The sequence below is a fragment of the Galeopterus variegatus genome, unplaced genomic scaffold (assembly GCF_000696425.1).
Source record: "Galeopterus variegatus unplaced genomic scaffold, G_variegatus-3.0.2 Scaffold663, whole genome shotgun sequence".
Lineage (NCBI taxonomy): Eukaryota > Metazoa > Chordata > Mammalia > Dermoptera > Cynocephalidae > Galeopterus > Galeopterus variegatus.
This window is the reverse complement of record NW_007726774.1, coordinates 465,998-485,548: the sequence shown is the minus strand read 5'-3', so window position 1 is coordinate 485,548 and position 19,551 is coordinate 465,998. Positions and strand designations below refer to the sequence as shown.

The 19,551-nt window shown below is 47.4% G+C and overlaps 1 protein-coding gene across 1 annotated transcript in view; it reads right to left on the bottom strand.

Moving 5' to 3' along the window:
• The window catches only part of MAP3K3 (mitogen-activated protein kinase kinase kinase 3), a 57,361-nt gene continuing 37,810 nt past the window's right edge, over positions 1 to 19,551 (bottom strand). The window contains exons 7-16 of the mRNA XM_008571141.1: positions 13,013 to 13,146; positions 8,026 to 8,099; positions 5,424 to 5,491; positions 5,133 to 5,225; positions 4,309 to 4,500; positions 3,605 to 3,753; positions 2,753 to 2,884; positions 2,129 to 2,258; positions 1,552 to 1,729; positions 1 to 448 (exon numbers count right to left, since the gene is read on the bottom strand). Of these exons, the coding sequence (XP_008569363.1) occupies positions 220 to 448; positions 1,552 to 1,729; positions 2,129 to 2,258; positions 2,753 to 2,884; positions 3,605 to 3,753; positions 4,309 to 4,500; positions 5,133 to 5,225; positions 5,424 to 5,491; positions 8,026 to 8,099; positions 13,013 to 13,146 (1,379 nt within the window). The 3' untranslated portion in view covers positions 1 to 219. The remainder of the gene's footprint in view (positions 449 to 1,551; positions 1,730 to 2,128; positions 2,259 to 2,752; positions 2,885 to 3,604; positions 3,754 to 4,308; positions 4,501 to 5,132; positions 5,226 to 5,423; positions 5,492 to 8,025; positions 8,100 to 13,012; positions 13,147 to 19,551) is intronic.

Sequence of the window (19,551 nt, the reverse complement as noted above, 5' to 3'; positions counted from 1 at the left end):
CTCTGGGGTCTAACATGCTGGGAGCTCCCAGTCCTTGAGGCTGCAGACAACCATCCTGATTCTGAGCCCCAGTGGTGGAAGGGCACATACAGACGCTGGCTGGACTGCAGCTCCATGGTCCACAGCCTTGCCTGGGAGAAGCAGCAACTTCGCTAAGCCCTGCAGCAGCCCCCTGCTGGTGTAACAGGGGGCAGCCAGCAGCAGCATGACCTTGAGAGCTCAGTACACGAGCTGTGCAAAGTGGTGTGTGAGCAGCTCCTCAGCTGAAGGTCTCTGGCGAGCCTCCACAAAAATGCGCCTCAGGAAGTCCCGGCCATGTTCAGAGATGTGGGAGGGCAGCTGAGGATTGGTGGGCTGGGTGGCAATCTTGAAAATGGCAGCCATTGCTTCATACTCTGCCCAAGGTGGTTTCTCTGTTAGCATCTCCACCACAGTGCAGCCCAGGCTCCTGAAGAGAGAGGACTCCACATCACCCTTGGGCCAGCCCTGGGCTCCCAGCTGCCTGCACACCGTGTGAAAGGAGGTGCCTTTCTCAGAACGTACTGAGGCACAGGATGGGACAAGCTAAGGGTTGACAGCCCTTGGATCCCCAAAGTCAGGAGAAGCTTCCAAGCACTCTTGGCCCTTGTCCACATAGGCTTCATCAAGGTGCTTATCACCACCCACCCCAATACTCCTTGAGACTGGGGAAAAGAGAACCACTTAGCATTGACAGAGAAAGCTCCACCAAGAAAATGTTATTAGCATCCTACTACTGCTGTAAAAATTACCACAAATTTAGTGGCATAAAAACAACACAAATTTATTATCTTACAGTTCTGGAGGTCAGAAGTCTAAAATTAGTTTCACTAGGCTGAAGTCAAGGTATCAGCAGGGATAGTTCCTTCTGGAGACTCTGAGGGGAGAATCCATTTCTTTGCCTTTTCCAGCATCCAAAGGCTGCCTGCATTTCTTGGCTTTTGCAATAAAGCCTCCTCGCATTACTCCAACCTCTTGCTTTCACTGTCACATCTACTACCCACTCCAATCTCCTGCCTCCCTTGTGATTAGGACCCTTTTATAAGGACCCTGGTGATTATATTGGGCCTACCTGGATAATCCAGGATAATCTAGGATAATCTCTCCATCTCAAAATCCTTAACTGAATCACATCTGCAAAGACCCTTCTGCCATATAAGGTAATAATTAGATTCCTGTCATATAAGGTAATAATTACAGATTCCAGGGATTAGGATGTGGACATCTTTGAGGGACCACTATTTAGCCCACCACAATAACTTTCCAAAGGGAGAAGCTCTCACGACTTCTGGGCCCTTTCAGAGTATGCACACAAATTTAGGCAGAGCAGATGCAAGCCATCTAAGCACTAGAAGGAACAAATGTCTGCTCTTGTTTAGAGACTGATCCAGGCCTTCTGAGTGAATTCTACTTCTTTAAGGAATTTAGCGAACATGAGGAATATTTTCCGTGGCCTAAATTCCCAGCACTAACAAGCAGTTTGCCATTTGGGGTTCAAACACAACCCGTTTTGTTGTATGTGCTACCACTCACCACACGTCTGCCTTCCTTCCATAGCCCTCGCCGCTTATCACCTCAGGGCTCATCCAGTAGGGTGTGCCAGTGACCGAGCGCATGCCTGTCCCTGACATGCAAATGGTCTGCAGGCGCTTGCTGGCCCCAAAGTCCCCCAGCTTCACATTCCCAGCAGAGTCTCGGAGGATGTTGGCTCCTGAGGCACGAAAGAGCACAGGTTGCAACCTTGGACCCCCTTGCATATCCCACTATCCTCTTCCTTCCTTCCCAGGTCACTAAGACCTGCTGGGGAGGGCGGGGGTTACACTGAATTAGACATGAACTGCACACAGCAAACAGTCTACGTAAGGGAAGCCTCAGATCTACAGTACGAAATGACCATCACCATGGCAAACATTCGCAGAGAACTTTATGGTATTTTCCCAAATTGCTCAACCAATCTTTATACCAATGCCCCAAGGAAGCACAGGGGTCCCACTTTTCAGAAATTTCAGAATGGCTAAGTGATTGGCCCACTAGTAGTTAAGTAATTGGTCACTAAATGGTAGACTTGAACCCAGGTGTTGAAGACTCCATACAGCCTGACCCTGTTCACCTTTGATGTCCCGGTGGACAATCATGTTGCTGTGCAGGTAGGACATGCCCTCCAGGATCTGCCGGGTGTACTTTCGGGTCACACTCTCCGTCAGAGCTCCGTAGGCCTTCAACTGGTCCTTCACCGAGCCCTACCAACCACAAGGAGTCAGAAGAAGTCCCCTCAGGGAAAGGGTGTAGAGGGGGGCAGGGCTATTCCCAGCCCCCAGCACTGCAACAAAGGACTGATTCATCCAATTCCCATTTAAAATGTGCTGGACACTACCAGGAGCTGCTGGGCAGTTTGGAGAAGAGTATGAAACAGTCCTTTCCTCAAGCAACATTAGACCCCAATGCAAGAGAAGGCAGGTCTGCTTACTGCAGGAAAAGGCTGTATTTCCTGGACAGAAGACCAGCCCTGCAAGCCTCAGGTTAGGGCTGGGCCTGGGACATTTCTCACCTCACACCATCACTGCAGCCCTCCTGACTCCAAGAGGGCTATCACCTCACGATGCTCCCTTGAGCCTTTGGAGCTTCAAGTGGTTAGACCCATGTCAAAAGCGACCCCTCCCCTGCAGCCCCCGCCCCCGCCCCCAGGTCAGGCCCTCTTTTGTGTATGTCTCACATGCATCCAAAGGGCACATACCCCTGGCATGTACTCCATGAAGATGGTCAGAGTCTTCTCAGCACGGTCCCGCAGACAGCCGTAGTACTGCACAATGCGCTCATGCTGCAAGTTCTTGAGCAACTGGATCTCACATTCCAGAGCACTCACCTCCTAGGGGAGGAGTGAGTGGTCACCTCAGCTCTCAGGACTCCAGTTCTGCCCACCTTGCATCAGCTCAGCTTGCCCTAGTCAGTAGCCTCACAGGGGTCTGCCTCGGGAACTTCGGCTGGAGAAAAGGGGGGCTCTCAACTGTCTGGCCCTTGGCCACAATACTGGGCAGCCCTTGGGATGGTGGCACTCCCATGACTGGAAAAAGGTAGACAGAGAGGTGGGAGAAGGGATTGTGGGTACATAGCTAAGGCAACTGCTGTATCTGTCCACTCAAAATTGAAGCGTAGGCCACATCCAAAGCTGAACTCCAAAGAGAGGCCATAAATTTCCTCCTTTAGAACTGGACCAAATGAGTGAGCTCCATGGCTCCTTCTGGGCCAAAGGCTGGGGAGAGGTGTCTGTTTATTTGGGTGGGGGTTGGAGGGGGGCAGGGAGTGCTCTTTGTGGCACTGGTCATCACTCTCAGTTTGGACTGCTTGGGACTTTGGCACTGACTCTGTTCCTCATACCCAATCCCTCCCCCAGATGCTTGGTGCTCTTTGGACCACAGTCCCTTCACCCCATGGCCAGAGCCAGGGTGGACAGCAAGGGAACTTAGGAGGAAGAATGACGGGGGAAGCAACCTGTAGCATCTCAAGCAATTACTTTACTTTGTGCATTAAGTCAGGCATTTTTGTTGAAAAGGGGGAACTGTAAGTCAGACCATGGGAAAGGCAGTACCTTGCTTGTCTCAGGACTGTCTGGGTCAAATTGGACCTGCTTAGAAGCAAGTTCACGTCCCGTGTCCACGTCATAGCACAAATAGACCCTGCCGAAGGCACCCTGGCCCAAGAGCTTGCCCCGGCGCCAATTGATGGGGGCACTAGGAGCTAAAGGACAGAGGGAAGGAGGATTACTTCATGTACGTTATTTATTAATACCCTGCCTCATTCTCCAGAAACCCTATAATGAGGCCTCTGGCTCAGGTTCCCCCTCACCCAGCACCATCCCATCTCAGTGCAGCATCTCCACCCCAATCTAGAGCAAGCTCAGTACCCTGGTCAATCAGACCTAAGATTAGAGTCCTGAGAAACAGAAGACTAGCTAAAGTCATGGTTAAATGCTCATTTGCATTGATCAAATACCTTTACTTCCAAAGCCCCTAAATATTTTAATATGGCAGGGATTGTGGCAGGGCTCTTCAGTTTAAACATGGAAAAACTGAAGAACAGAGAGGAGAAATGGCTTGTCACAATAGTGAAGTAAGGCTTAAGGTCCTGGGGGGGATCTGCTGCCTACTCCAAGGCTTTTCCAGTGTGGTGAGGATGGGCCAGAGCAACTGACTGCTGAGCCTAAGAGCCCAGGGGCCTGGCTGTCTTCCCACCCTTGCAGCTTGTCTGAGCAACCCTCTGGGAAGCCTTTCCTAGCCAGTGATGACTCCTCACACTTGGTTGGCACGCTCCTTTCCTGCACAGAGAGGGCATTCTCGCTGTCTGCACTCCTCAGGCGCCCACGGGGGTCCAGGTATTGCACTGCCAGACCCATGTTCTCGCCATTTGTGCTCAGGGAGCGGCTGGAAGGCACCAGAGTGAACAGGTTGCCTTGATGACGCCGTATTCGGGGAAATGTTCTTCTGCCTGAAAGGGTGCAGGGGCCAGAGTAGAACAAGTCAGACCCCTGGCCACAAGGCTGAATGTGGAAAACAGATCCTCAGTAGATGTGACAGATAACACCAGCTCTAGGTCATCCTATCTGCCCTCCCAGCTGACTCAAGCCAGAAAGGCTGCTGTCCCAAGCACCCCAAGAATCACGACAAAATCAGAAATTAAAAAGTAGCCTGCTTCAGGGGGCCCTGGCCAAAGGGAAGGAGGAACAGGGCTGGCCCTTGGGTCCCAAATCATCCCCAATGCCAATCCATAGCTGAAGACTCCATTTTCCTTGTGATCCTACTCTTAACCCCTCTGAAGAGGCTCCATCTGCTGCTACACGGCAAGAGAGGGTGGTGGAGAGGTGGTGCCCCTGGAGTATGCCACGGACTCAGACAAAGGACAGAATTCCCAGTGGCAGCATCTTGGTCTACAAATACGACCCTCTTTTTTTTCCTCCTGTCTCCCCTGCCTCTAGTCTAGGGCATAATTCCTCAGAAACAGGAAAACACAGTGTCTGGAGGGCCAGGGCCAACCCCCTTGTGGTGGCTTTTCCAAGGTAGAGCTTTAAGCATGTCCTTTAACAAAGCAGCCTCCAGGGGGCAGCATGGAGGTACACTCACCATCATTGTAGTCCTTGTGGTGCATAGATACATGGTAGCGCCGGGGGTAGGTTCCACCTTTGACCCCTTTGTCATAGAGCTGAGTTTCCCGGTCTGAGTAAGACAGGAGAATCACGGTCAGGTCAACATGAGTGAGCCACTTAAACCCTCAGGTGGTCTCAGACCTCAGGGCAACAGGCCCAAGAATTACATTATAGTCCTCACTTCTCAACTCGGAGCAGTTAAAAGCAGAACCATCTGTAGCCCCACCCAGACACCCTGTAGTGCCCATCCAGGCTCTGTGGAACACACCTGAGTACTCCTGTCTGTTATCTGGAAAGCTCTGGGCTCGAGACATTCGTGATTTCCGGAAGGATGGGCTAGAGAAAACAAAAAAACATAAAATAGACCTCAGCACACTTCCAGAGCAGCAGAGCAGGACAGAAGGCTGGGCATCCAAGTGGTCTCCCTTTCTAATTCCTTCCCGCATTGTTAGGTGTTGGGAAGCAAATTTTGAGGGAAACAGCCCTTTTCTGAGCCCAGCCTCCAGCTTTCTCTACCCTCCCTTTTTTTTTTTTTTTTGTTTTTTTCAGTGTCCGGCAACGGATCGCAACCCTCAGTGTCGCCCCCGTACCGGACCANGCGCCGCCGCGCTTCCCAAGCGGCGCACTATCCAGTGCGCCACCGGGCCGGCCCCCTCTCTACCCTCCCTTTGACAGGACCCTGATTGGTAAATCTCTCCTGCTCTACCGAACTCCACCCTGGCTGCACAACCCTTTCCCTCTTTCTTCCCAGCTCTGTAACAGGTAAACAGATGCAAGAGTCTTTGCCCAAAGCAGTAATAAAAATAGCAACAACAATGTAGTTTGCAGATTGCTGCTTTCTTATTTATTTCACAAAGTGAGCTTTTCCCCATTTAATCCTCCCAACCCTGTGAGGTAGGAAATATAATAAAATACTATAATAGCAGGTACCAACTATTGCACAGCTGCTATGCTATTTCTAGTCCTCACAGATACCCTACAGATTAGGTATTAACATTACTATTTACCTGCTCAAGGATACAGCTAGTAAGCAACAGGGCCAGACTTCAAATCCAGGTCTGTGACTACAAAGTCTACATTCTTGCTGCTAAACCAGGCATCTTCCTTTCAGACTAATCACCGCCATCCCATTTTATTTTATTTTATTTTTTTTTCTTTTTGTCTTTTTTCGTGTCCGGCAACAGACCGCAACCCTCAGTGTCGCGCCCGTACCGGACCGGGACCGGCAACGGGATCGCAACCCTCGGTGCTGCGCCCGCCCCTCGCTCAGCCAGTGAGCGGGAACCGGTCTGTATGTGGGATCCGAACCCTCGGCGGGAGCGCCGCCACGCTCCCAAGCAGCGCACTGTAGCAGCGCGCCACCGGGCCGGCCCCGCCATCCCATTTTAGAGATGGAGAAACTGAGGAACAGAGAGATTAAGGAATTTGTCTGAAGCCACTCAACTAAAAGTTGATGGAGCTGGGACTAGATCTAGGTTTATCTGGCTCCAGATCCCATGCCCTTTCCTAGATACCATGAAAGGAAGATGAGAGCCCTGAGCTTAAGTTAGACGTGGCCTCAAGGAAATAAGTCCAGATCATTAGGTTTCATTCCCAGAGAGAAAACAAAGCACTGTAGGGATGGAAGAAAAACCTGAGAACAGAGAAGTGGGTAAACTTAGCTATCTTTCCCAGCATCCACCTGAATGGCCTTTTCCCTTGTATGTGAGTGCCTTTTCAGAGGGCAACAGGTCAGAAATTCTCAAGGCGGTGACTTTGGGGGATGGGGCGGACTGCCCCCTATTTCCCAACTACTTGACCTTCTGTAGTCATCCCCTCCCTTCCCCTCCAAGCTTAAGAGATAGTCCAAAGCCAGAGTCAGCCCTTTTCCTAGCAGAGCCCTCTGTCTATGGCAGCACCTCCTGGTACTTTTTTACCTGTGCCTTCTTGCTCCCCTGGTTGCAGAGCAAGCCCAAAACAAGGCTACACACTGGAAACCAACAAGTAACTATGACTGTATTCTATGATATCTAGAGGGAAGACAGTGCTCACCAGTGTTCAAGTCTGTTAGAAAAGACATAGTACAAATTTGGCTATGGTTATAAGACGAGTACCCACATAAACAATTAATCAGTCACACAAACTGATTACAGTTACAGAAAAAGAAATCCCCAAATCTGCTCCATAACCTCTCAACCATAACCCTAAGACCAGCCAGACATGACCAAATGTGCTCTTGAGCTTAATGAGATTGAGGTGAGAGAGTGACAGGATCAGCGCCAAGGCCTGCTCCAAACAGACCCTTGCCACCAGGTGAGTCAGCTCCACAGAGCTGTTTGGTATGTAAAGGACAGCACTTGTTTGCTCCCAAGTGTAAGAACAAGATCACACACAAGCAGGCAGTGTGGCATGCTAGGCAGTCTGGATATCTTGCTTTCTGATTTTTAAATCCCGGTTTCTTATTCTACCAGAAACACTTGGAGAAAAAAAATGAAAGTAAACCCATGGATGAGAATTCAGTTTTTCCCCCAAAACTTGATGGTCCACTGCTTCTCAGTTCAGAACACAGCACTGAGGCCAAAACTACAAGAGCAGAATATATTATGTGGAAAGTCAAAACATGTAAAACACTTAGAACAACACAGCAAGCACTTAATAAATGAGCTGCTATTTAATGAGCTACTATTACATTCATTTAATCATGTAAACATAGCATTCTCATGGCACTTGGAAAATTAAGGAAAGGGCTTTCCTAGAAGCATGATGTTTTTACCTGGGCCAAGTAGACCAATGTCTCAATCAGAGACACACACTAGCTAACTCTACTTCCTCAGCCTATCAGTTCCAAAAATGCCTACACATTAACTCCCAAACCACCCCCAGTCCCATACCTGTCTGCTGACCTCTCCAAGGATTGGCAGCTTCCCGACAAGGAATTTTCAGCACTGCTCAGGGGATCCAGCACCTGTAAGGGCAAGTCACACAATAAAACTTCAGCCCTAGCCCAAGTCCCAGCCAGGTGACCTGGGCTTTATGACCCAGTCTGTGCCAGCAAATGGTCCTTTTGGTCAAAATATCAAAGTGCCCTTTCTCTTGCCATGCAGCAGGAAGAATGGATAGTAAGGTACATTCTCCTCCTCAGTTTGAAAGGGAAGTTTCCAGGAAGGAGAAAAATGCTTGGCTGGCATCCCAAGGAGCTGTGCCAGGATGGCAAAGCAGAGATGCTGCTTCTCTTGTTGGCATTTTCTTGGCTCATTAACATCAGAGCCTGGCACTGGAGATGGTACTACCCTGGAAAGGATTCCAGTGAGTTTGGGTGGGACCTTAATACTTCTGTTTACACTCCATAATTTACAATTTACAAAGACAAGTATTGCCTCATTTCACAGACAAGCATTACAAATCTTGAAAAATTAAGAGACTTGTCTAAAGTCATAAAACCAGTTAGTGCACAGGTGATGCCAGAACAAAAATTTCCCAGTTTCTGGTTCTGATGCGAAGTTAATAGGTATCTATATAAATTAAAATATTTATCTGGCCCCTGGTCAAATATAGTAACAAAAAGCCTGCAAAACAGCCTTTACTCCAACTAATCTCCTGAAGGTTTTCTCTTTCATTTTCTCTGTACAGTGGTAGGGGTGGGTGTGGGGTCTCCAATTTCACAGAATTCATTATCTGAGTTCCAAAGTTAAACATTACATAGAGAAATAGCTGGAAGAGAGGATTTTGTATGTTCCCACCACAAAGAAATGGTAGACGTTTGAGGTAATGGATATGCTAATTACTCTGATTTGATCATTATACAATGTATACATGTATGAAAATATCACTTTGTATCCCATAGATATGTACAATTATTATCTGTCAATTAAAAAAAATTACATAGGGAAGCAAAGTATTAGAATTATAAAAATCTGGGGTTGGCCAGTTGGCTCAGCCAGTTGGAGTATGGGTGTTATAACACCAAGTTCAAGGGTTTGGATCCCCATATGGTCAGCTGCCCCCCCCCCCCAAATTATGAAAACTCATTGATAACTTTCATAAAATTAGTTTCCAACTCAAATATCTTCTTTACTTAATAGTACGGTCCATCCCCACCCATAATTTCAAATGCTTTAAGTTATACTGTCATATGTGATTTAAAAAGATCTGCTAGGGGCCAGCTTGTGGCTCACTTGGGAGAGTGTGGTGCTGACAACACCAAGGCCACAGGTTCAGATCCCTATATAGGGATGGCTGGTTGGCTCACTTGAAGAGCGTGGAGCTGACAACACAAAGTCAAGGGTTAAGATCCCCTTACTGGTCATCTTTTTAAAAAACAAAAAAGATCTGCTAATCAAGGCAAATTAATTACAAAGTAAAACAGCAATTGTTGCTGAGGATACACAATATCCCAAAGTGGATGAAACCAACATGGAAAAAAAATGCTCCCAAACCATCAAGTGCATATTTGGCAGTCAGGCCAGTTAGAAGAAAAAGAGAAAATGGACAAGTATAACAACATGGCAGGTATGATGAAGTAGGAAGAATACTGAAGTTTCAAGAGAGGTCTTGGGAAAAATTGCTGAGTCTTGTGAATGCTTTTGTAAAAACTGACCATCTTTATGATAGTGCTGCAGAAGTCAAGGGGGGGGGGAGAAGTCAAAGGGAAAGTGAAGGAAGTCACATTGCACTAGCATAACCCGAGGCATGGAGAAGGGGACCTGACCTCTCTCCCACAACCAGGCACAACGCGCCAGGGCCTCAGGGCCCACCCAGGGTTCCAAAGCATGGAGAATGGGACCGGACCTCTCTCCCACAACCAGGCACACCAGGCCAGTGCCTCATGACCCACCCAGTGACCCGAGGCATGGACAAGGGGACCAGACCTCTCTCCCACAACCAGGCACACCACGCCATTGCCTCAGGGCCTACCTGCGGACCCAGGGCATGGAGAAGGGGACTGGACCTCTCTCCCACAACCAGGCACACTGTGCCAGTGCCTCGGGGCCCGCCCAGGGACTTGGGGCATGGAGAAAGGGACTGGACCGCCTTCCCACAACCAGGCACACCACACCAGCGCCTCAGGGCCCGCCCAGGGACCTGGGGCACGGAGGAGGGGACTGTACTCCACCTCCCCCAATCAGGCACACTGAGTCAGCTCCTTGGGCCTCACCCGGTGACCTGAGGCATGGAGAAGGGGACCAGGCACACCCCACAACCAGGCATACTGCCAGTGCCAAGGAGCATACCAAAAACAGCACCCCCATGTGGGTGGCCCACTGCAGCCTCCACAATAACCATGGCTGCCACAAAAGCGACTAGACACCACAACCACCACGCAGATGGTCTGCCAACCACTGGAGTGCATTCACACAAGGAGAGTCACCAGCAGACACAAGAAAAGAAGAGGATGTCTCTTTCCACAAAGCCCATTTCAGAGTGACAGAAGAAGCATCTGCTCTATGATAATATTGGGGGACCCGATCACACCTCTCAGCATTAGACAGATCATCTAGGCAACAAATTAACAGAGTAACCATTATTCTTTCAGAAGGAGAGAAGAAATCTAGGGTAATTACAGGGGGGAGGGGGAGGGAATGGGGGAAAGGAAGAGATTGGACAAGGGGCATAAAGAATAATTACGATTTGTAACAATATATATGCTAGTAATATTGATTTGATCAACATATTTCAATGTTCAACTCCCAAAATATGTATAATCGATTTTGATTCAATAAATAAAATAAATTTTAAAAGTGTGTGTGTGTGTGTGTGTGTGTGTGTGTGTGTGTGTGTGTGTGTAATTCAGGAGGAGGAATTGACCAGGAAAAAAAAAAATCAAGTCAAAAAAATTAACATGAATCATGCTTTGTTCATTCTAAAAATCAGCAAATAGATGCAATTATTTGATCTTTAATCTGATTAAAGAAAGAACAAAATAAACATCTTAGTTTCACTCTTCAAGAAAGCCCCAGTGTAATATTCTTTCACTACATACTATGGTTTTTTTGGTCCCTGGTAAGAGGATTTATCTTGGACAGCATGTTACCAGGAGCAATTCTCTTCAGCTAAAGAGACAGGCACTAGGGGAGGACCTTGGCAATTCCCAGCTGCCACCTTCCTTGGCCTCTTCCTAAAAGTCTGTCTTCACTAGGAGTCAAATTCTCCCATGACTTCCAGGACCAGGCAGGTAAAGTAAAAAGGTGAAATGGCTGGGGTACAGGACCATAGGGAGGGATAAAGACCAAAGGCAATTGACTTCATTTGCAATCTCTGGGATTTTACACCTAAGTCTCCTCTTGAAGAACTGCTGTTCAGAAGTGCTCCAGTTAGAGAAACCAGAAAGGACAGTCAGTAAAATGCCCAAGAAGGGAATATGCAACTAAAGGCACTTCAGGTTGCTGTTCCAAACCTGAATTTATCTGGACGGCAGGAACAGAGAAGGGAGAATAAGAGTGTAAAGGGCTTCTCATTGCCTATATAATTTGAATAATGAGAGAAAAGTTACAAGAATCAGTTTTTTGTAAAATCACCCATGTGACGGTGCTGGCCCTGCTGTTAGATATTTTACCCTTAAGAAATTTCTCCTCCTCAAGACCAAATCCCAGAAATTTACATGAGCAGACCTTTCTCTCTGCAATCAAAGCAAGCTCATTGAAAAGATCAGAATGAAACCAGAGATCTCACCCTTGCTGAGTTCAGTAAGGCAAGTCGCCATTTTCATCAAGTAAGCCAGTGGGTAAAAAGCCAGCCATTAAAACGGGTGAGCCATTGGGCCGAGCCCGTGGCGCACTCGGGAGAGTGCGGCACTGGGAGCGCAGAAGCGCTCCCGCCGCGGGTTTGGATCCTATATAGGGATGACCGGTGCGCTCACAGCGCTCACTGGCTGAGCGCGGTGCTGCCGGTCTCAAAAAGGAAAAAAAAAAAAAATGGGTGAGCCATTGTGGTGACACACCCTAAGGTTATCCCCCCAATGAGTCGTGATGAGTCACCCTCCCCTTGAGTGCAAGTACAACCTACGACTTGTTTCTAGCCAAAAGAAGAGGATAGAGTATTCATTCCCATGGTTATGTTATATTACATAAGACTCCATCTTTGAAGACTGGAGCAACAGATTTTCCGGGTGGCCTTGAAGAAGCTGCCATGTTGTGAGAGGGCCATGTGACAAGGAACTGAGAGCAGCCCCTTGCTAGGTGACATACAGCAAGAAAACAGGGACCTCAGTCGGACAACCACAAGGAATGATTCTTTAAATAACCACATGAGCTTGGAGGAAACCCAAAGCTCAAGAAAGGAATACAGCCTGGCTGACACCTTGATTGTGGCCTTATGCGACCTTGAGTGGAGGACCCAGCTAAGTCATGCTTGGACTCCTGACCCAGGGAAACTGTAAAACAGTAAATGTGTAGCATTTTAAGCCTCTAAGTTTGTGGTCATTTGTTATGTAGTAATAGGTAGCTAATACAGCTGTCTACCATCATAAAAGGTCACCTATCCAATCCTACAGTGTAATATGGATATGGTTTACTCCTCACCTTTCATCAAAAAATAGCAAAACTAAAATATAGCCAATAAAAAACAACCTGTCAGTTTAGAATTGGTCATATGAAATGAAGATAGGTAGTTGTAAGGAAGTACGAAATAGCAGAGTGGTATTCTGCAAGAGGACCAGAGGGAAAGTTTGTTAAGTGATCACCCACCACAAAGGAGGCTAGGTCCTTAGTAGGAATTGATTATTTGGCCCCTAGAAAGGAATACTCCATATTTAGGCAGGACTGGTTTACAAAAGAGCTATTGGATGGGGTTCAAGTCCCTTAGGTATGCACCACTGAAAACCCCCAGTTATAACCTTGGTCTGACACAGGCCATGGGTACACCCAAGCCCCCCATACTCACACACTGCTCGCTGGTCTCTGGGATGAACTCCCCTTCACTGTTAATGCTGGTGTAGGACCCTTGCCGAGCAATGTGCTGCTGCCGCTCAGGCACATAGCCAGGGGGAGGTGAACTTCGGCCAGGGTTCTGGGAGCCTAAAACACAGAAAACAAGGTTTTTAACAACAGAGCCCAGGATGTGTGGCCCTAGAGGTCAGGGCCTCCAGGGCCCAGTGTCTCAGATGGGTCATGTGACTCAGATGGGTCATGGCACCAAAGCCCAGCATGCTCCAGCTCCTGAGGCAAAGTCCTTTCCTAATAGGAAGCAAATTCCAGAGATGGAGCAGGCACTACAGCATACATGACCATGAACCTTGGCACAAAACATGAAACAGAATACACCTATGAAACCAATTTAAGCTGGTAATCAGACCAGCTGCTTTTTAAAAAATCCTTGTATATAATATCTCTTCACAACTGTCACTCCTATCTCTTTCTCCCTTAAGAGCACCAATGCCATTTCCTCCCATCCTAGGAAGAACCTAGGAAAATGACCAAATACATTGGCCGAGTCCTTTTGCGCTTTGGGTTTCAGCAGCATTTTGAGGCTGGGGCCCAGGGAAAAGTAACTGGATACTTCTGGACATCTCTCTCTGCTGCCTTGTTCCCCCAGTCAGTGCCTCCCCCTACTTTTCTCTAACCTTATCAGGTAAGAAGGCCCTCCTGATAGTCTGGCCAGCAACCAGAGGCTGCCTCCTCCACTCCTACCCACTCCCGCACTTCCTGGCTAATACAAGTAATGACATCTTGCATTTATGTAGTACATTGCTTTTTGTTGGACATTCACGGTAATTACCTAATCTGATTCTCAACATGCCTGCAAAAGAGGTTTGGCAAACATTTTTTTAAGTGCCTACTATGTAGCAGGCATTCTGCAAGGTATTTTTACATTTGTTACTCCACTTAATTCTTTCAACAATCCTAAGAGGTAAGCATTCGCTTTACTCAACAGAAGAGAAAATTGGGACTCAAGGAGATTAACATTTCTCAAAACAACAACAACAACAACAACAACAACAACAACACAGTTTTTGGAAGCAGGAATTAAATCGCCATTTTACAGATAAAAGAATATAAAGCCAATATACAACTACATCAGTTTATAGGATGGAACAGTTTATCATCCTAATATCACCAAATGACATAGATGTGAAGAGACACTTTACAAATCATTAAGTAAGGTTTTTGTCATAAGAGGTTTTGCATCTGACAAGTCAGGTCTCCCTAGCCCATAACTTTTTCTGACTAACTCTATTGCTTTCCATGATTAGAAGAGACAACATTGAGGCCAGAAGTTTGCATCTTTTTTCCTTCCTAAGCTCACCAGACAAGATCAGAAGAGCCAATCTTCAGAAGGTTTAAAGAAGCTTTAACAATACCCACACACAAACATTTCTAGTACTTTCAAAACTTAAATATAGGGCTCTTATCCTGAGCACTTTTCCTGTTCTAGAGAGAACAGATTTATCCGTCACATAGAAAACCAGAAACAGGCGAACCCTCCACACCCTTATCTAACACTCCCACCCCTCCCCCATGACCCAGCAATTCCCAAACACCTCTGGTAACAGTAGAAGTACTGTCGCTCAACAAAGCAGGCTACTTTCCTTGCTGCCTGGTTTCTGCAGTCTAGTTCAGTGGTTGTAGCACTAGGTTTCCTGAAATGGAACTGCAGGCAAGATGCTCTGTGGGAATAGCTAAGGAAGAGAACATGTTTGGTAGATGGAGATCTGGGGAAGAACCTGACTCATTCTACCCTGGTAGATGGGAATAGCCATCTGCCAATTCCCTCCTTTCTCAATAGAACCCTAGTCTAGATGTTTCAGAAGGAAATTGGGGTGGGTCCAAGTGCAGTGGTGTTTATAACTAATTGATCACAACCAGTTATAGATTTCGTTTCTTCTCTACTTTGAATGCTTCAATTGACTAGGAGTGAAGGAAAATTTGCGATGTATAGTTTTAGTTTTTTATATATCTCTCTCTATATATATCTCCTCTTGTTCAAAAGCCCACGTGGAGCCTCAGCCTGTGGTCTGGAAATAGAGGTGGCACACTAGGGACTATGCAACTACTACAGAGGCTACTAAAGAGCCCGGTTGAGGCTCTTTGGACATCCCGGGACAGAAGGTGGGCCTAACAAACTGCTGGGGCTCAACAAAACTCCCTGAGCCAGTGAGGCTCCTCCTACTTTTCCAAGGAGCCTCAGAAGGAAGAATAACACTTCATGGAAAAAAGATTTTTTTTTTTTTTTGTCTTTTGTCTTTTTCCGTGTCCGGCAACGGATCGCAACCCTCAGTGTTGCCCCCGTACCGGACCGGGACCGGCAACGGGATTGCAACCCTCGGTGTTGCCCCCGCGCCTCGCTCAGCCAGTGAGCGGGAACCGGTCTGTATGTGGGATCCGAACCCTTGGCGGGAGCGCAGCCGCGCTTCCCAAGCGGCGCACTAGCGCAGTGCGCCACCGGGCCGGCCCCCATGGAAAAAAGATTGATTGCGAGGCTTGCTCTTTGAAACAATGTCTAAGGAGTTTAAACCATTATTTTCAATGTCCTTCAAGAAACTGACTCCTCCAGTCTCCATGTGAAGTCAGTTGTTCATTTGGTTGTGTAGAATACATTTTAATAAATTCACCACCAAGAACACCTCTAATTTCTTCTTGGAGGCATCAATCCAGCTTCCCTACAAGAACGTGTCTTGGGCAGGAAGACTAACATAGGCCCATCAGTAATCTGGCTTCCCCACTTGACTCCAGAGGAAAGGCCAGAAACAAAATTGCTCTGAAAACAGGCATAAAATTTTGCTGGATTTCCTGCCTCAACATCTAACTCACACGGTAGAGGCTACCAATTCTGAGATAAAGCAGCACCTGAGCCATGGTTTTCAAATTATCTCAAATAGCTCACAGAAGAAAAGAGTATGTTGGTGTTTTCTAAGCCTTAGTAGAAACTGAAGCTGCTCTGAGCGTAAATTTAGGGATATTGTGCCATGAACTAACAGAGCAATGAAATCAGCCAAAGCATTTTCCTTTCTTTTCTTTTCTTTTCTCTCTCTCTTTCTAACACATTGTTACCTCTTGTCTAACCCTTACAACACCCCTGCAGGTACATTATCATCATCCACATTGTGCAAAAGAGAAACCTGAGGCGCAAGGCCATACAGAGACTCAATGGTAGGGCTGCAACTAGAAAACAGGCTCTGTGATTCCCAGTGCAGTTCAGCCCTGGCAACTTTGGGACCATAATTTATTTCCCAAGAGGGCAGGCATGCTGCTTAACACAGTGGCAGAAGGCAAAACTTCTTCCTGAATTGACCAAGCCACACACTCCCCATGAGCGATCCATACGGAAGATGGAAATTCTCTCCATGGGGAAATATGACAGTCTTTCTGCCAGGCACAGGAGGGAGGCTAACATAAGGAAAACACAGAGCTATGTTTCTCAAAGCTCAAATTCGGAGTTGTTTTGTCCATGATCAATTGTGAGTCAGAGGCCAAGGATACAAAATGCCATTTGCAAAGACAAGATAAAGGCACGGGCAAATCTGGACCAAGGATAAGAAAACTACTCCACTTACCAGTGACCCAGATGTCAAAGACCCATGTACCTGGCTGCTTCCTTTGCCATTGTAACACAAAATCCCAATGCATCCATGAAAAAAAGGATAGTTTTCTTAAGCCCTACCATGCCTCAAAACACAGAGCACTACTTAACCCTTTGCTTGCAAACATTAGCCTAGTGCCTGCTTCCCACTTTTGGGTTTGGATGACATTTTGGTGTCCCACAAGTTCTATGGCAATTGAATTCATATGTTAGCAATAATGTGTTGGCAGCAGAATCAGCCCTAAGGAAGACAGCAAGGTTACTGAGAAAAGTCTAAGCTTTGGAATCAGATGAACACGGCATCAAATCAGGCTTTGCCACTCATTAGCTGAATGATTTATTAAACTCTCGCCTCAATTTCCTCACCTGCAAAGATGGGAGAAGTATCTACCTCATAACTTTTTTTTGAAGTTATAAGTGGTGGCACAGGCACACCTCTACATGACACTACTTTACGGTATGTACTCGGTAGAATCCCATTTGTTTCTTTCACTTTATGTGACAGATACAACGGGTTAGGCTCAAGATCCACTCCACCCTTCCAGCATGCCTTCCTGTACTTCAGAAGCTAATTAACTAAAGGCTCTATTTCCAAGACTCCTTTTAGGCTCAGCCAATTAGATGCACTTGTGTGAGATTTAAAGGCTTCCTGTCATTTCTGCTGTTTCTGGGCACCGTCACAGAAGCCTCTGGTTTTTTCTGCCACAGCATTAGCAGAGGCCCCACACCTGGTCTCCAGCTTTGCCAATGTCAAGAGACAGGGATGGGCATCACTGTGTAACTGCTGTGGCCCAGAGCCAAGGGACACTGGGCTTCTGGATTGGCAGCTTCACAATTACAGAAAAGAAGGAGCGCTGTGGTATGTCTTAACCCAGAGCCTGCTTCTCTCACGTTCGCAATGACTAATAAGCCAGACTGTGCACTAAACCTCTTCTTCTTCAAACTAGTTAAGAGTAGGTTCCCCTCTGTGCAACTAAACCCGACCAGTACACCCTGCAATAAAAAGACATTAAGCATTTTACATAGAACGAATTAAAAATGTCACCCATTCCCTCCCCTTCACCAGATCCACTGAACTCTACACCTTGGTTTTGCAGGTGGGATGGGACTAGCTCACATGAAGCCAGCACTACAGACCCAGGAGGGCCTAGGGGAAAATAGCAAAGGTTTTCTGAGCTTTTATTTCCAGCCAGAGACTTTCACTTTTTCCAACCCACACAGTGGCCTGCAGAGAGCCAGCCTTGTTATCTGATGGGCAGCATGCCAGGGGCTATTGTGCACAGGCCCACAGCCTAGAGCAGGAAAGGGAAGTCTCCCCAAACCTATGGCTATCAGAGGAAGCAAATGGAAAAACCAGGAGTTGGCAGAACTGCTCCAGGGCATTTTCAGTTTTGTTTTTATCTTCATTTCAGAAATTGGGAGCCAATGAGGTGCACAATAGCAGTCAAGAACAAATGAGTCACGGAGTTGAATTCTGGACCATAAGATTCACTTATGGTTACTTATCTACCAGCAGTGACAGCAATGAGCCAGATGGCACAAAGTATAGTGGTATGCAAAACAGCTCATTCTATAGGCCTCAGAAGGCAGGCACAGGCAGGGGTGGCAGGTTCTCTGGGACATCCTTCCCTGGCATTCCAGCCTGATCTTGCTCTAACCTCATCAGGCCATTTGTGCCTCAAGGGGCCCATCTCAGCACCAGGTGAAGCAAAAGAGCACAGTAGTAGCCCTCTGTTCTGAGTGGCCAGTGAAGGCACTGTACACATAAGGAGAAGACCTGGATGTAAGCTGCTAACTGTCTGCATTCCTCCCAGGGCATGCTAGCTCTCTGCTAGCCTCCTTGACCCAGAGAAGCAGAGTCAGAGATAAACTCTCACCCTACGATACAGCTGATTCTTTTGACTCAAAGCTGAAAGACAGGCTCTCAGATTCTGGCCCTTCTCATAGGAGAACCCTCATCAGGAAGCTGACGCAGTCAGGAAGTTGCCTCCACAGGGAGTTCTAGGGCTTTGGGTCAGTGTTAATGTGTAGGTCATTGCAAGTACAAAGAGACAGCTTTTTTTGGCCATCAACCATTTTCTAAAACCTTTTCTCTCTTGGGGGACAGATGAGATAGGAAGAGGAATCAAATAATTTTTCTTCCACAATGGAATATCTTTTTTTTTTTTTTTGGTCTTTTTTTGTGACCAGTAAGGGGATCGCAACCCTTGGCTTGGGGTCACCCGCACCGCGCTCAGCCAGTGAGCACACTGGCCATCCCTATATAGGATCCGAACCCGCAGCGGGAGCGCCGCTGCGCTCCGAAGCACCGCACTCTCCCGAGTGCGCCACGGGGTTGGCCCCACAATGGAAAATCTTTTTTTTTTTTTTTTTTTGTCTTTTTCCGTGTCCGGCAACGGATCGCAACCCTCAGTGTTGCCCCCGTACCGGACCGGGGACCGGCAACGGGATTGCAACCCTTGGTGTTGCTCCCGCGCCTCGCTCAGCCAGTGAGCGGAACCGGTCTGTATGTGGGATCCGAACCCTCGGGCGGGAGCGCCGCTGTGCTTCCCAAGCGGCGCACTTATCCAGTGCGCCACCGGGCCGGCCCACAATGGAAAATCTTAAGCAATATTTCCCAATATGCTCACACTGGACCATGCTGTGCAGAACAGTGCTTCTTAACATTTTCATCCCGTAAGACCCTGTGAGCATCCTGTATATTTCAACTTTCAAAATCCCCATTTTATTTTGAAGTTGCTGGTCTCATCTAGTATCATAGAAGAGGTTATAGCAAGAAGGAAAAAACACCTTCGGAAGTGACTGCCTCTGTGATTCTGGTTTCCACCCTTTCACACCTATTCTAGGACAGGAGGTTTGTACTACACACAGTCTCTAACTCTTGACTGGCCAGTTGTCACTAT